This window comes from Malurus melanocephalus, unplaced genomic scaffold (genome assembly GCF_030028575.1).
Source record: "Malurus melanocephalus ecotype Western Australia unplaced genomic scaffold, MMel_1.1 scaffold_279, whole genome shotgun sequence".
NCBI classification, from domain to species: domain Eukaryota; kingdom Metazoa; phylum Chordata; class Aves; order Passeriformes; family Maluridae; genus Malurus; species Malurus melanocephalus.
Window position 1 is genome coordinate 569,957 of NW_026623511.1, and position 16,506 is coordinate 586,462.

A 16,506-nucleotide genomic window follows, 5' to 3' on the forward strand; every position below is an offset into this window, starting at 1 on the left:
ACAGAGTTATTGCTCAAGTGGTAAAATACTGCAGGAAGTAATTAGCTTTTGTCATGAAGTGAAAACTGAGTTCCATGGAGAGAAAGAAAAGGGATGTAAAAGCTTAAAGTGAGGGATTTTAAGGGAGGGGAAAGTATATGACCATGCATTTTTGCAGCATAAATGAGTGGTGTTAATGGAAATGGACTRTGGTGTCCCTGAACAGAACTTTATTGAGAACTGGAAGGATGCCATTGAAGAGATTCTACCATATATTTATTCTTAGGGKTTTTTTTCCCCATTTCTCCCACCCATTTTGATCCTGATCAGCTTGTCAGTTTTGCATGACATAGAACTGATCTCTCAAGAAGGACCAGGTCATTACTTTTCAAGTTTTTCCCTTAGGTTCCTAATAATATTTCCAGTTACACTGAATTACTGGAATAATTTTTACTAAAATAGTATATTTCCCTCTAATCACARCTGTACAAAGGTTTCCACAACTGTATGCACACATAGCTGCTAGTGTTTCAAACAYTTCCAGTCATAAATTTTCCAGATGATTCAAGATGACTTGTGTAATACTCCTCTCTTCTTTTTCTTGTAGGTCTTCAGGCCTCCAAATCCGTGGACAATGGCCATTATGAATGTTTTAGCTGAGCTACATCAAGAACATGATCTAAAAGTAAACTTCTGGGTTTTTTTCTGTACCTACTGAGTGTAAGGTTTTGTTGACATGTTAGTCGAAAAGGATGTTGTGAGGGATTAAGCAGTCCTTCTCACTTCTTTAGCATGGAGTGATTGCTTGGGCATTGCTTGATTTAGTAGAACTTGGATGAAACTCTTCTCCATGAGGTCAGCATGCATGATAGTTGTCTAATCCTCAGTCACTCTTAGTCTCTGAAAGGGGTGGGGTTAGAAAGGGGAACTTGGAAGTCAAGTGGCCTAGTAGATGTTTTGGGTATTTTCCRTGTGACATGACCTAAACTAGAGTTGTTTTGCAGTTGAATCTGAAGTTTGAGATTGAGGTGCTCTGCAAAAATCTTGCACTAGACATCAATGAGCTGAAACCTGGAAGTCTCYTGAAAGATAAGGATCGTCTGAAAAATCTGGATGAGCAGTTGTCTGCTCCAAAGAAGGATGTGAAGCAGCCAGAAGAGCTACCACCCATCACAACAACTAGTAAGTACATCTCATATAGAATCCAGAACTGCACTGGATTTCAAGTTCAAATATGACAGGTTTTGCCGTTAGARAATAAAATATGAAGCTGCATGTGGTATTGTAATATTCCTGAGTGCTTGGGAGCACTTGGATAGTTGTGTAATAGAAGTAGGTGTACAGAGTTTGGAGATGGGAACRGGATGGATGCCATCATGAGGACTAATTCTGTATTATGTGAGTGTAGCTACTCCATAGACTCCCTCCTATTAACAATACATCAGGTGCTAAACTGTGGTAACAAACGGCTCTCTTAAAATGTGCTGAAGCTACTTTGAAACTAATCTTCAGGCAAATTGAGAATGAAAGTTGCTGGTAAGTTGAGGAGTTTTCATGATCAAACTGCAAAGCTTTTGTTTCTAGGTTATTTCTTGGCTTAAATAACAAYTATATACTTGTGTTGTAAGCTGTTGCTTTTCTCTAGTGGCTCAATACAAACCTATTTGTGTTCCCCAGCTGCTTCTACAACTCCAGCTACAAGCACCACTTGTACAGCCACGGTTCCTCCACAGCCCCAGTACAGTTATCATGACATCAACGTCTATTCTTTAGGAGGGTTGGCTCCACATATTACCTTAAAYCCAACGGTAAGTTTGAGAGCTGATTTAGTTTGCTAAAAGAATTCTTAAAGCCAGGGCCTKTGCAGATCTCAGCTGGTGGGGGTTATCAGGACTTAAATATAAAAGGAGCATYCAGTCAGCAGCTCAGCTCCTAAGTCAGTCTTAGCTTGTGATCCACTGCACTTTGGTTAGAAAAAAAATAATTTGTCCCAGTTTCAGATTTATCAAATGTAATAGCTGCATGTTGAACATGGGAGTACTGCACAAGCTGTGACTGCACCATTACCAGTTGTTCAGAAAATGCAAGTGCCTAGGGTAGGTGGAATTCCAGTGTACTTCATTCTCTCAACTTTTCCTAATCCCCCTGCAGATTCCTCTTTTCCAAGCCCACCCGCAGCTGAAGCAGTGTGTGCGGCAGGCGATCGAGCGTGCGGTGCAAGACCTCGTCCATCCSGTGGTTGATAGATCCATCAAGATTGCCATGACAACCTGTGAGCAGATAGTCAGGAAGGACTTTGCCCTGGATTCAGAGGAGTCACGGATGCGTGTGGCCGCTCACCACATGATGCGGAACCTGACTGCTGGGATGGCCATGATCACCTGCAGGGARCCTTTGCTGATGAGCATTGCTACCAACTTGAAAAACAGCTTTGCTACTGCACTGAGGGTAAGAGCCCCATTATCGGAAGTTTATATCCAGCTTACAGGACTGTAGGCATCAAGCATTAGCAAATCAGTTCTCCACAATGGGGACTTGTTAATTAATTGGGTGACTTAACTAGCGTGGGGATGAATTCACTGGATGAAAGTTTCATTACTCTAGTGGAATTACAGTGAAAAAAGTGTGTTGAAGGTCATGTCTAACACTTTTAAACTGGGATGGTGGATCTTACTACCAGGAACACAAGCTTTCTATATTTTTATTTTGCCTTGGTGTTCTCTCCAGCATTCACTTTCCCTGCATTAGCATCACTCTGTGTGTCTGTCTAAAGCAGGGCTTTATTTCTGTGCCTTTGGAGATGGGTAGGTGGAGAAGATGGAGAACTCCTGCTGTTTTSTTCCTTGTTGAAAGTCTTTACTGTCGTCTTGCTTACATGTTTTATTCAAAGCTATGCAAAATTAAATTTAATACTGTATATTCTATGGGAAGGGAGTGTGATCCTAAGAGCATTCCTTTTTATTGCTGGTATTCCGTATAGGCTGTGGTGCAGATTTTAAGGCTAGTAATAYGTAGAGAAAATTTACATCCTTCACTGATTGTTGTGCTTTTCAATAGGCAGCCTCCCCACAGCAGAGGGACATGATGGAGCAGGCAGCTGCSCAGTTAGCGCAGGATAACTGTGAACTTGCCTGCTGCTTTATCCAGAAGACAGCTGTGGAAAAAGCAGGGCCTGAGATGGACAAGAGGCTCGCAACTGTAAGTATGGGACTGTTGTCTTCTAAAAGTATTATATGGGCTCATACATATCCAGATGGGTGTCTGAAATGCAGTGTGATGTTTGTGTTTTTCCCAGGAATTTGAGCTCAGAAAGCATGCTAGACAAGAGGGGCGTCGGTACTGTGATCCTGTCGTGTTAACGTACCAGGCTGAGCGGATGCCAGAACAGATCAGGTTAAAGGTGAGTTCTGTTCTGATGCTGCTCTTCACTCCCTCTTGATAAGGAAAAGTGCATGGCACAGCATCAGCTAAGTAATCATACATTGTTAGTCCTTCCTTACAGTGCAGCTGTGTTATCTTGATTAGTATGGAAACACATGAATACATTATTCCAGAAGGAGTATTTATATAATTTTCTTAATTCTTTGAGTCTTTTCTCTGTTGTCATTATATTTTCTTTTCTTTTGTCTCCTTTGTATATTGTTCCTTTAAAGGACATACTACATGCTTCCAGCAGAGCAATGCTTCTGGAATTCATGCTTCTCAGTATTCAGTTATTTCTGTTTCTGGGAATGTGAGTTTCATTTTTAGAGCAAAATCCCACTGTAAGGWGGTGTGGCAGGGGAGATAGGACCTCAGTACAGAGCAGCTGAATCCTACTTTATGTCTAGGCCACTCTCTTTAAGAGTAGCTACCTGTTACACAAACTGCCCTCATTTTTTACTGCCTCGGTGTTCATCAATGAGGTGAAAGCTTGTTCTTTTCTTCACGAAGGTTGGAGGTGTGGACCCAAAACAGCTGGCTGTTTATGARGAGTTTGCACGCAATGTCCCTGGCTTCTTGCCTACCAATGACCTAACTCAGCCTACAGGATTCTTGGCTCAACCTATGAAGGTAGAGGTTTCTGAATTAATCATCTTGAGAGTACTGTAGCCCTTTTGGAGGCTGTTGCAGAACTTGTGCTTTTGTTAGAAGGACTCATGAGAATCAAGTGTTTGTATTGGTTGGGGATAGTGGTTGGAAAGATGCATGACTTCTAATGACAAAGTAATGGCAACATAACGAGGTTAGATGTTAGGTGGAACTTTCTCCCTGTGAGGGTGGTGAGGCACTGGTACAGATTATCTGGAGAAGCTGTGGATGGCCCATCCCTGGAAGTGTTCAAGGCCAGKTTGGGTGAGGCATTGAGCAACCTGCTCTAGTGGAAGAAGTCCCTGCCCATGGCAGAGGGGTTGAAACAAGATAGTCTATAAGATCCCTTCCAGTTCAAACTATTCTGTGATTCTGACTGATAGACTTGTTTGCTGGTTATTTTCACAGCTTAATTTGCTCATATGAGTGTACTTAAAATGCCAGCATAACAAACCACAGTAGTGTAGAGTCTAAATTCTGGATGCTGTAATTCCTGAAGCAGAAGAGCCAGTCAATATTTGAGTGTCTCAAATGCAATCCTTGCAAAAATCACTGAYTCTCCCTTTTTCTTAAGCAGCAAGCTTGGGCTACGGATGATGTAGCACAAATCTATGACAAATGTATGACAGAACTGGAGCAGCACCTGCAGTCCATTCCACACACCCTGGCCATGAATCCTCAAGTTCAAGCATTGCGTAGCCTCTTGGAGGCAGTGGTAGTGGCTCGGAACTCCCGGGATGCTATTGCTGCACTTGGACTACTGCAGAAGGTGAGTGTTGACAAATCATCTGTGTAACAAGCTGCCTAGTGTTTATTACTCACACAGCTCATGTACTGTCTTGTTGGTGACCTTGTTTCTTCTTGCCTCTTGTGGAACTTGCTTGGTGAACACTACTGACCTGCTGTCTTTGGAAATCCAATAAATAAKATTGGGAGGGAGCCATTGTGTTCATTTGGAGTATTGTGCACATGGTGCCCAGACTGCTGTGGAAAGAAGCAGGTGTATGGAATCCTGGGACATAGAGTTTTATTCAGATGTGGCAAGTAGAGAGCTGTTGCAGTCCAGAATAATCTGATTTTAGGATGATTTTGAGTCTAAAACCGTGTTTGAACTGCCCTTGTAGATAAACAGGATTGAGCATAGTACTGCTTTCTAGTGGCACACTTGGGGGTTTAATTTTGCAGTAACTGATGACTGTGAATGGTGGGTTGACCCTGGCAAGCTGCCAAGGTTGCCATCCAGCTTCTTCCTCTTTCCACTTTTCTGCAGGACAGGGAGAAAACAGAGGGAAGACAAGATGATATGTTTGTTCAGATTATGATAGTTTAATATGAAAAGTAAAGGCTTTTGCACAAATGAAATGAAAATATCTAATTCCCATCAGCAGACAGATGTCCAGCTACTCTTTGGAAAGCAGGGATTCAGCACAYGTGACGTTTGCCTGGAAAGGCAAACATCAGAATCATGAATGCCCTTTTCATCCTCCTTTCTCTGAGCTTTTATTGCTGAGCATGATGTCATATGATACAGAATATCCCTTTATTCAGTTTGGGTCAGCTGTCCTGGCTGTGTTGCTTCCCAGCCTCTTGTCCATCCCCAGCCTACCCACTGGTGAGGGAGGCAGTGGGAAAGAAAAAGCCTTGATCCTCTGCTAGTGCTGCTCAGCAATTGGCAAAACTGTGGTGTGTTGTCAACACTGTTTCAGCAAAAACCCAAAGCGCAGCACCATATGGGCTGCTATGAAGCAAATTAACTCCATCCCAGGCAGGATTTGYAGGCTGTACCAGTGAGAAGTGTTGCAGTGAGCTCTGTGAGCTGAGCTGGCATCAATGCCTGGTGGTAGTGCAGAACAAGTGACAGACATGGAGAAAACGAGGATGAGGGTCCAAGRATAGTGCCAGCACAGAAGTAATTTAAAGCTGGAAGGAGACTTTTCATTCTTGTCTGCTAGTGCTTGTACCTATGAAAGGATCCAGTCTTGACTAGGACTTGAGCAAATAAATTGCATTGCCCCTACAAAACATTCTCTGTTTGCTGTAGACTAACACAGATACATCTCTGAGTGCTTCACCTCTTTCTCTATGGAAGCTGCTCACTCATCTTATGTAGTTTTCCATGAGCCATATGCAGAACTGCTTGAGGAGGCATTGACCTAGGGAAGCTGCAGCACAAACTAACATGATCTGTCATGCTATTTGGTGCACATTAAAAGCTAATGGGGCATAGAGAGACCTGTAGGTTTGTTTGCTGTAGCATAGCTGTATACACTGAAATGTATAGATGCCATAGCATAAGCTGACATCTTATCAAGAGGTCAGCATAATTATTAAATTGATTTTTCATGTCTTTTGAGTCTTCTGGTGATAACTGTTGCTGATTTCATGTACAGAAGATTTGGAAGAGGACTTGTTTTTTCCTCTGCTAACAGGTTGCATCTATTCTAGGCTGTAGAGGGCTTGCTGGATGCCACCAGTGGGGCTGATGCTGACCTCCTGCTCCGCTATCGTGAGTGTCACCTGCTGGTGCTGAAGGCTCTRCAGGATGGCCGTGCCTATGGATCTCCATGGTGTAACAAACAAATCACTAGGTGAGTTATAAGACAGCAAGAACATTGGTGTAGCTTTGATCACCATTTGGGAGTTCCTATGTTATTCTGAATTCTCTGCCTTTTAACATTTTGCATTGCTGTAATTTAACCCAACAAAAAATAACTAGCTTTTTTTGTCAAAATTAACTAAATCTTCTGATAATGCTGGTTCATCCCAGAACGTGATAGGAATCTGTCATAGCATTAAGCATTAGAGCATGGTTTGGGCTTTTCTTTTCCCCCTCATTTTGCAGAGAATGTCTGTATGCTGTCACAAACAATGTGACATGGCATATGCCTGTAGCAGATTTCAGCTAGGCAGATCTGCCACTTCATCCTTGGAAGAGAGGCTTCTTATGCTGAACAAACTGAAGCTCTTGGAGGGCTCTYGTGACCAGTTGTGCAGGGCAACAGATGTTTGAGTCTGACTGTTCTGAACTTAAGCATTACCTTAGAGAATGCTCTAGAAGAGGCTTCTTTTGAAATTGAGTCATGAATCACGGTAAATGATATCGTTTCTGAAGTACTAGATTTGAGTTGCTTCACTTAAACCCTGTTGTTGAAGTGCACTTTTTAAAAGCAATCCAATTCATCAGGTGCCTGATTGAATGCAGAGATGAGTACAAGTACAACGTGGAAGCTGTGGAGCTGCTAATCCGCAATCACCTTGTTAACATGCAGCAGTATGACCTTCACTTGGCTCAGGTAAAAAAAACCTTTGAAGGAGGAGGTTTGCACGCAGTCCACTGTAAGATCTGTGGTTGAATTTTGTCCTTTTTGTGTTGACAGTCCATGGAGAATGGCTTGAACTACATGGCTGTGGCATTTGCCATGCAGTTGGTAAAGATCTTGTTGGTGGATGAGAGAAGTGTTGCCCACGTAACAGAAGCAGATCTATTTCACACCATTGAGACACTCATGAGAATTAATGCTCATTCCAGAGGAAATGCCCCGGAAGGGTGAGGCTATAGTATTGTTGAATATATTACTGTTTTTGTGCTCATTTATGATTTGCATATTATATAGGAAATGTCTCATTCAATCATACAGCTTTAAACTTTCCCTAGGGCTGCAGTCCTGTGTTAGTTTAAACTGTCACTCTAATGTAAATGTGCTCATCTTAGTCAAAATAGAGGCAGCTGCAGCATCATGCCAAACTGAATGCACAAGCAAGAAGATCTCTCTGTGCRCTATGCTTCAAAATTCTGTGGTACTGCGAGAAACTTGTTTGAATTCCTGCTTTATCTCAAATTTATGCAATATTATTGCCTGTTTAAATCTTACATATCTAGATGTCAGTATGTTAATTTGTTAATCACAAACAATCAAATTGGACAGTCATTTCTGTTTAGAGCTTACAGAGCAATCCTCCACCAGTCTCACATGGCCTGTGTTTTCCACCAGCGAGCTGCCCAAACCATGTGGGCAGCAAATGTTGCCACATTATCTGGCAATACCTGTGGGACTTGCAGGCCTCCTATTTGTAAGGTGAAAGCAATTGTTGCTGGATTTGAGAAAGACATGACTTGGAGCTTGGAGAACTCTGAATTGCTGTGAGAGCARCCAGCAGCTGCCATTGGCTGCATTACCAACACAGCTGCTAATAGGRTGTCYSAAAACCAAAATCMTTGAATCTAGAGTTGGCGTGGATATGTCTTCACTGCACATACAGTCTTYGCTGTATAGTTTGACTGTCACTGCAGCCATATCCAGTGCCACAGTTAGGCTGTTCAGCATGGGCACCTCACTATCTGGGAGCATTTTAAGGCTCCTTCAGTCTYCTGAAGCAGAAGTGAAGCTGCTTCTGGTCCCTGTGGTGCTTTGTTACAGCATTCTGCTGTACAAACTGGAGAGGAACATCAAAGCTCGTGTGATTTCAGTGTTCCTTCTTTCATCATAAATGTATCTGCTTTCATGACTTCTGCTATTCCAGTGAGGATTGAAAGATAGAAAGTTTTAGTATAAGAAATAATTTGCTTTCTTTCAACTCTCTTTGACTGAGCTTCCASTTCCTGCACCTTCTGGGGGAGGAGGAATTCTAACCCAGCTCTTGCTCTGGTCTGTTGCATTAGATTACCCCAGCTGATGGAAGTGGTYCGATCAAACTATGAAGCAATGATTGACCGTGCTCATGGAGGTCCTAATTTCATGATGCATTCAGGAATTTCCCAAGCTTCTGAGTATGATGACCCACCAGGCCTGAGGGAGAAGGCAGAATACCTGCTGAGGGAGTGGGTGAACCTCTACCATTCAGCTGCAGCAGGCCGTGACAGTACCAAAGCATTCTCTGCGTTTGTTGGACAGGTAGAGCTTTTGGAAAGAAAGGTGCTTTTTATTCAACATAAGTAGGGTGTGATGCCCTCMATTTTAAAGCAGTGTTATAACCTGTGTTCGACATCCTTTTGAAACTTCCATGTGTATGGCAGTTCACTGCCAAAATTCTGTCTGTTTTTGATTAAGCCTCTGTCCTCCACCAAATCATGTCCTTCAGGTACTGTAGYAACAGGCTGTCACTTCAGACCATGAGTTCTGAGACAAGTTTGGTGGGAAAAGAACTTGAGCTGAGATAGCTGTTGGAAATAGTTCTGTCATGCTCTGTAAGGAGCCTTGACAGATGTTGCTCCCTATGGGTAGCAGTAAAAACTCTGACAGCTTACAGGAGGATGTCACCAGTAGAGATTCAGGTAAATTGTTTCATGTCATGTGGRCAAGGGAATCCTTTTTTGAAATGAAATCATTAGTAAGGAAAATCTTAGATTKCATTAGCTAAAGTGGTGCCTAAATTCAAGCAACATCCAGCATGTTACTCTGGAGAACCTTAACAGTTATGGTGAACATCACATATCATCTGCCTTCTAGGTGTGATTGAGAAGGGAGGAGGCCCTCAGTAGCCCAGCATGTGTGGTAACAAATTCCCTGTACCTGCAGGCATCTCCCCAMAACTGTGTTCCTTGCAGGCAGCTCCTTGACTGCAACTGCAATGAAGCCCCTTGCACATTCTGTTTCCTTGTGATCTTTTTTAATTTGTGTCCCTGCCACAAGAAGTGCTGCAAACTTTGCAGCTAGTATGGAAAGAAGTTCAAGCTTCAAAGTATGGATGAAGATTGACAGATGCATTAATTTTTTAATTTGATTTTAGTGTCTTTATGTACTGGCTTTTAGACAGCTTTCTGTTGGTCTGATTTTTACTGCATAGCACTTTTGCAATGTTTTTAATAGATCCTGTGCTAAGCACACTTTAAAAAGAAATATTTTATCTATTTTTGTGACCTCCCTTTTTTGCCTTGAATTATGCTTCTAAAGCACACTTCAGTATCGTGTGCGCACAGTATTTAATACACTTTTGTCCCACTTCACTCTTTATCTTGTTTGATTACCTTTGTATATATTTGATCGGTTTTGAAATAGTAATTTAATTATATTGAAGTGCAGTGTTTATTTACAATTGATTCCTTACAGGCTTTARAAATGTGTTCTACAGAAATATTTTGTAATAACTACATTGAATAAGGTTCTTTTACTGGACTTAAATGACTACTTAAGTGTTGCTTTCTTCCCATGAGTCTTTAACACAAGAAGCATAGAGCTTTGGAGGCAGATACATAAATTCTTTGGGTTTTTTAGAAAAAAGGTATCTCCACAAATACTAGAAGTTCTCCACATTGTGCTGTTGTGCTGTTTTTATAGGTTTATTCTGTGCAGTAGGAGTTTAGAAATAAGATGCTTTATTCAAAACCCAGAAGTTTTCTGCAGTGTAACTTGTTTCRTTTTGGTGGTTGTAACAGTGTCGCTCCTCAGCTGTGCTGATGGTTGAAAATATTTGGGATTCAGAAGCTTGTATTTGGGAATAAGTGTGTTTGCTAAAATTGTGTTATCACCCTCAAATTGCCTTGCAAACATTAATCTCTCTGGAGAGTATTGTAAAAATTAACTGTAGCCAGCAAGGTGGGTGCTTTGTAAAGGGTGTGTTGTTTCAAATAAATTGTAAGATGAACTGTCTGTGGTTACTGTGCTGAGGTTTTTTCCTTTCCTGGCTAGATGCACCAGCAGGGGATCCTGAAAACAGATGACCTGATCACCCGKTTTTTCCGTCTTTGCACCGAAATGTGCGTTGAGATCAGCTATCGAGCCCTGGCTGAGCAACAGCACAATCCTGCAGCCAACCCCACTATGATTCGAGCCAAGTGCTACCACAACCTGGATGCCTTTGTGCGACTTATTGCACTGCTGGTGAAGCACTCTGGGGAGGCAACCAACACAGTCACAAAGATCAATCTGCTGAATAAGGTTGGGAATTGCTCTAATTGCATTTAAAGTGTGTTGTTGTCTGTATCTTTGGTGTAAAGCCTGAGGTGTAGGCCTTAATGCAGGCTGCTGCTGAAGTGACTGATGAGAACTTGGATGGCTTGGTCACTGAAATGATGAACTTTGGAGTGAAGCATCAAGATGTCAAGCAGTTTTCTTGTTCACAAAGATTTCATCTCAAATGAATCTGAAATTCACCTTTGTGCTTTGAAATGAAAAAGTCAGCAGCTGTTTTAAGATTGTTGATTCCTGAGTTTTTACCTTGATGTTGTAATGCTCTTACACTACTTGGTTTATGGCTGGATGGTGTTAGGTAGTTAAGATCTTCTGACCCTGCCCAGTTCGTCATTCTGTGGTCCAAGTGACAGGAAGAGCAAAGARTAGAGATTGGGAATTGCTGAAACAAATTGTACTACTAATTTGTGCAACACTTGCAATAAGTAGGATTTTTRGTTCCTGTTAAAATCTACTGGGTTTTTTTTTTTTTACTGATGGTTAAAGTATTATCTGTAGTCTGACTTGCAAAGTAATTCTTGCTGTCACCACTGAYGTGTCCTGATCTTTTTAGGTTCTTGGTATTGTGGTGGGAGTTCTTCTGCAAGACCATGATGTTCGGCAGAGTGAGTTTCAGCAACTTCCTTACCATCGCATTTTCATCATGTTGCTGTTGGAATTAAATGCTCCTGAGCACGTGCTGGAGACCATCAACTTCCAGACACTCACAGCTTTCTGGTATGTGTTTGGGATTGGCCAGAATGCTCATCCCTTCTTGGTAGGAACAAGGATTTTCACTTAAAGGCTATCTGAGTGTTCTTTGTGGTGGCTTAATCACCTTTGTAGTAACTRGTTCTACTGTGGACTGACCACTTGCTTGTTTTAGGGAAGATGAGTGGTAAAACCAAGATGCTCAAATGCCTTTGCTTTTAGGGCTGTGTATGTTTTTCCCTCAATGTTATGAAAAGCAGTCTCATTGCTGTGCACTTCTAACCTGCTCTAACTTTTCTTTCAGTAACACATTTCACATCCTGAGGCCTACAAAAGCTCCAGGTTTTGTTTATGCCTGGCTGGAACTGATCTCCCATCGGATATTTATTGCAAGAATGCTGGCACATACACCACAGCAGAAGGTGTGGCTGCAGTTTATCTTTTCTGAATTAAAAAGCTCACCCAGATGTTTATCTGATGTGTTGCTGTTTCACATCTCTTGAAGTGCACTAGTAGCATGGCTGTTCTATTTTTGTTGTCTTCCATATTCATAGTAACCTAACTGCATGGAGGAGRGTCTGTGTGTCAATAACTATGGAACACAGGGTGAATTGAATTTAATAAACATGCCTTTGGCAATGTCTAGAAGAGCTGTAGCCTTCCTTCAAGGCTGAATATTGTCAGCTCAGTATGGCATGTTGAGTGTTCTGGAAACACCCATGGCACAATGATGTGCAGCTGAAGCCCTTCARATGAGCTGTGCTGCACTCAGTGCTGGAGTAGCTAGCTCATCCATCCATGTTTAGATCAATCTAAGTATTGTTTTGAAATTAAAGTATCTGGTTTTTGTTGCATGTTTTCCACCTGCTGTTCTTTTTCTTGACAGGGTTGGCCTATGTATGCCCAGTTGTTGATCGATCTATTCAAGTACTTGGCTCCTTTCCTTAGGAATGTGGAACTCACCAAACCTATGCAAATTCTTTACAAGGTAAAAAAATGTCAATAGATGCTTCCAATCAAACTTGTCTGAAAGTAGAGGCATTCTCGCAGCAAAATAGAATTATCTGTTGTCTTTGAACTTACGTCTTGAAGTTGAATGCAAATTGTGGGGGAAGCAGACTGCCTTCCCACATTAGTTTCCTTCTGGTGATGCTAGCCACATGACACAGAACGATGGCTCTGCAAACTTTTGGAGTTTCAACAGTTACACACTTCTTATATTTAATATTTTATTTCACAGGGCACTCTGCGTGTGTTGCTGGTCTTGTTGCATGATTTCCCAGAATTTCTTTGTGACTACCACTATGGGTTCTGTGACGTGATCCCACCTAACTGTATTCAGCTAAGGAATCTAATCCTGAGTGCCTTCCCACGGAACATGAGGCTTCCAGACCCTTTCACCCCCAACCTAAAGGTAGGACTTACTTTAAGGAGTTTGGTAACAGAAAATGATTTCAGAGTTAAAAATACTCTTTGTCTAGGTTAATATTATCTAATTAAATCTTTGGGTGTATGTTAGGCAGCTAATTCTGGAATGATTAGAAGGGAACTTTCTCACACTGCTAAAGCACTGTTGTTCTTTGCCTGAGCTGTACAGGTTGATGGGAACAAAGCTGCAGCACTCATTATCGCTGAAGAAGACTCTACTCTCCAGATAGAGTGTCTGGAGAGTAGATAGGGAAACCCCAAAGGCAGTGGCTGAATTTCCCTACGGCCTTCACCCTTTATTTTTTTTTTGTCTTCTCTATTCTTCAAGACATCATGTAATAAGTTTGCATGTTAGGGACTAAATTTCTTCTGAAATCTTCAGAAGGCCACTGTTGCCATTTCATTGATGGAATGAAAAGTGATCAACAGCAGTAGTTGTAACATCACTTWCAGATCTGCTTTTCCAATTTGTTCCATTGCTGATGGATTTTCTAACTGGATTTTCTGCCAACAGGTGGACATGCTGAGTGAGATTAATATTGCTCCACGAATACTCACAAATTTCACTGGCGTGATGCCACCTCAGTTCAAGAAAGACTTGGATTCCTATCTCAAAACCCGTTCTCCAGTCACCTTTTTGTCTGACTTGCGAAGCAACCTACAAGTAAGTTGGATGCTTTTGAGGTTTCTSTAGGTGCTCAATTTAAATAATGTAGACTTGAGGTCTGAAGTTGAACTTCCTCAGAGCATCATGTAGACAGAAACATTCGCACAGGGGGGTGTTTCAGACAGCCTCTGGCACTGCCGGTGAATTCTCATTGCCTTACCTGATGTTTTCCTTAAGGCAGAGAGTGAAAAAAAAAATCAGTTGTGTCAACCCTTTGCTGATGCTTTTGAATATATATATATACACACATATATACACTTATGCATATATGCACTGTAATATATGCTTTCTAATATATGCTGTGTTAAAAAAAGGGTAAATGCCAAATTGAATTTGTGGGTGTCCCAGTGTGTTGTKTTCTGGATGGTCATTGAGATACTTGGATGCTGCTATAGCTTTGAGTGCTGAAGGAATATCGACTGTTAATGCTTTTCCTGTCTTTGCTATTAGGTATCAAATGAACCTGGCAACCGCTACAACATCCAGCTGATTAATGCWCTGGTGCTCTATGTTGGTACTCAAGCTATTGCACACATTCACAACAAAGGCAGCACACCCTCTATGAGCACCATTACCCACTCAGCTCACATGGACATCTTCCAGAATTTGGCAGTAGACCTGGATACTGAAGGTGAGCTGSAAACACTGCTAGTTCATATGATGTCATATTTACAGCAAGTCTACACTCACCTTAAAAAGATCATTGAGATGCTGGAGTGTGTCCAGCTAAAGGCAACAAGGCTTGGGAAAGTTCTAGAAAACATGTCTTGGGAGGARTGGCTGAKGGAGCTAGATTTGTTCAGTCTTGAGAAGAGCAGGCTCAGGGGGACCTGAGCTCTGAAAAGATGTTTTTGTGAAGTAGGTGGTCTCTTCTGTCATGCCTACTGTGAGAAGACAAGAGGAAATGGCCTTAAGCTGTCACAGGGAAGATTCAGATTAGATATTRGAAAAGGWTTTTTCACTGTTAGGATGGTCTGATGTTGAAATAGGCTCCCCAGGAAGGTGGTGGAGTCACCATCCCTGGAGGTGTTKAAGAGACATCTGGATCTGGCACTGGATGATGTGATTTTAGTGGTAATGGGATTACAGTGGTAGTGCTGGGTTGGTGGTTGGACTTAATAAACYTAAAGGTCTCTTCCAGYCTTGATGATTCTGTGATTTCATGTAGCTGAWAGTGAATTCACAGAAAGGAATGCTACATTAGAATATTAAACTATTGAATATTGGATCAATTTTAAAACTGAAAGTTCAAAATATTCAGGGGAATTAGAAATGCCTTTAATGAAGCAGAATTGAATTCTTACTTCTCCATCAGCCTGGGTTGGTACAGCTTTTACATATCTTCAGYTGGTTTTGTTTCTTGTACATCCATAAGGCTCCCAAACGTTAACCTCAGGCACTACTGGTTGTTTCTTTATTGCCCTTGGTGTGTAAGGGAAGCCATGTGTACTCAGTGTTCTCTCCTGCAGGCCGGTACCTGTTCCTGAACGCCATTGCCAACCAGCTGCGGTACCCCAACAGTCACACCCACTACTTCAGCTGCACCATGCTCTACCTGTTTGCAGAGGCCAACACAGAGGCTATCCAGGAGCAGATCACCAGGTCAGATGGACAGTATTTAAATTGCCAACATTCAGATTTTTGCTTTCCTTCCTTCTGTGCTTTGGATCTTTGAGCTCTAACTGTTCCTACTTTTGAATTTCAGGGTTCTCTTGGAACGACTGATTGTAAATAGGCCTCATCCCTGGGGTCTCCTTATCACTTTCATTGAGCTGATAAAAAATCCAGCATTTAAGTTCTGGAACCATGAGTTTGTTCACTGTGCTCCAGAAATTGAGAAGTAAGTATAACTTAACGACAGAGTCATTAAAATGGTATCTCTGAAGCAGTTGCACCTTGATTTTCTGATGCTGACAGCATCCATTTGCTGCCATAAATGCACTACCTTTGCTTTGCTTCCATGTGCAGGTTGTTCCAGTCGGTTGCACAGTGCTGCATGGGGCAGAAGCAGGCCCAGCAAGTCATGGAAGGGACTGGTGCCAGTTAGATGAGCTGCATCCTGCCTCATACGAGTGCCAGCCTGGAGGTCCCGTCCCATCGACTGACTGAAGACTCTGTAAGGCTCCTCCTGACCTTCCCAGCCCCCTTGATTGGGTAGACACAACAGACCCTGGGTGAAAGTCTTATGTGGGCATGTTCCAAAGTTTGAAAAAATTTTTTGGATTTTGGCCAAACTTCAGAAGATGCTGTGAATATCATTTGAACTAGTGTAAATACAAGGAACAGAAACATTTGTCTGGACTTTTGGGTTTGTGCAAATTGTGTAAAAGGCAGGTGGGTAACTGGTGCCTGTCCATCTTGTAATAAAGGGGCAGCTGCTGATGCCAAGCACTTGTCTGGGGCAGACCTCCTTGTCCTGACATTCCCAGACTCCCAAAGAATATTGAAGAGCCAGTAACTTATTTTTCTTTATGTGGACGAGGGACCTTTAAATCACTAAGTTGTTTAAAAGAAAAAAGTGGATGTGTTTGGAATATGGGAATTCTATGGAATACAGGAGGGGTGAGGGAGGGGTTAAGGTTCAGTGTTGCTTTCCCCTCACCCTCACCAAATGCTGATAGACAGCAAGTGGAGTGGTAGTCAGAGAACGCCTCCTTTTTGTTGGAGAAGAAACAGGCCCTTTGGGTGAGGGTCAGCTGTTTTCAGTAAATAAACCAGAGACCAGGCCTATAGCTTCTTTTTTTTTTTTTTTTTTTTTTTTTT

General features: G+C 42.0%; 1 protein-coding gene across 8 annotated transcripts in view; it reads left to right on the forward strand.

Moving 5' to 3' along the window:
* Window positions 1–16,500, forward strand: part of CNOT1 (CCR4-NOT transcription complex subunit 1) — a 53,485-nt gene extending 36,985 nt beyond the window's left edge. For 4 of the 8 annotated variants that reach the window (XM_057376494.1, XM_057376496.1, XM_057376495.1 and 1 more), the window contains exons 28-49: window positions 587–664; window positions 984–1,161; window positions 1,657–1,787; window positions 2,131–2,427; window positions 3,037–3,177; window positions 3,275–3,379; window positions 3,913–4,032; window positions 4,628–4,819; window positions 6,496–6,638; window positions 7,235–7,343; window positions 7,428–7,597; window positions 8,711–8,963; window positions 10,677–10,925; window positions 11,512–11,675; window positions 11,953–12,070; window positions 12,535–12,636; window positions 12,889–13,062; window positions 13,591–13,740; window positions 14,194–14,374; window positions 15,213–15,345; window positions 15,449–15,583; window positions 15,712–16,500. In XM_057376494.1, the coding sequence (XP_057232477.1) occupies window positions 587–664; window positions 984–1,161; window positions 1,657–1,787; window positions 2,131–2,427; window positions 3,037–3,177; window positions 3,275–3,379; window positions 3,913–4,032; window positions 4,628–4,819; window positions 6,496–6,638; window positions 7,235–7,343; window positions 7,428–7,597; window positions 8,711–8,963; window positions 10,677–10,925; window positions 11,512–11,675; window positions 11,953–12,070; window positions 12,535–12,636; window positions 12,889–13,062; window positions 13,591–13,740; window positions 14,194–14,374; window positions 15,213–15,345; window positions 15,449–15,583; window positions 15,712–15,790 (3,402 nt within the window). In that variant the 3' untranslated portion in view covers window positions 15,791–16,500. The remainder of the gene's footprint in view (window positions 1–586; window positions 665–983; window positions 1,162–1,656; window positions 1,788–2,130; window positions 2,428–3,036; window positions 3,178–3,274; window positions 3,380–3,912; window positions 4,033–4,627; window positions 4,820–6,495; window positions 6,639–7,234; window positions 7,344–7,427; window positions 7,598–8,710; window positions 8,964–10,676; window positions 10,926–11,511; window positions 11,676–11,952; window positions 12,071–12,534; window positions 12,637–12,888; window positions 13,063–13,590; window positions 13,741–14,193; window positions 14,375–15,212; window positions 15,346–15,448; window positions 15,584–15,711) is intronic. The other 4 variants (XM_057376498.1, XM_057376500.1, XM_057376499.1 and 1 more) reach the window with 1 other exon arrangement.
* Window positions 16,501–16,506: the final 6 nt, after the last annotated feature.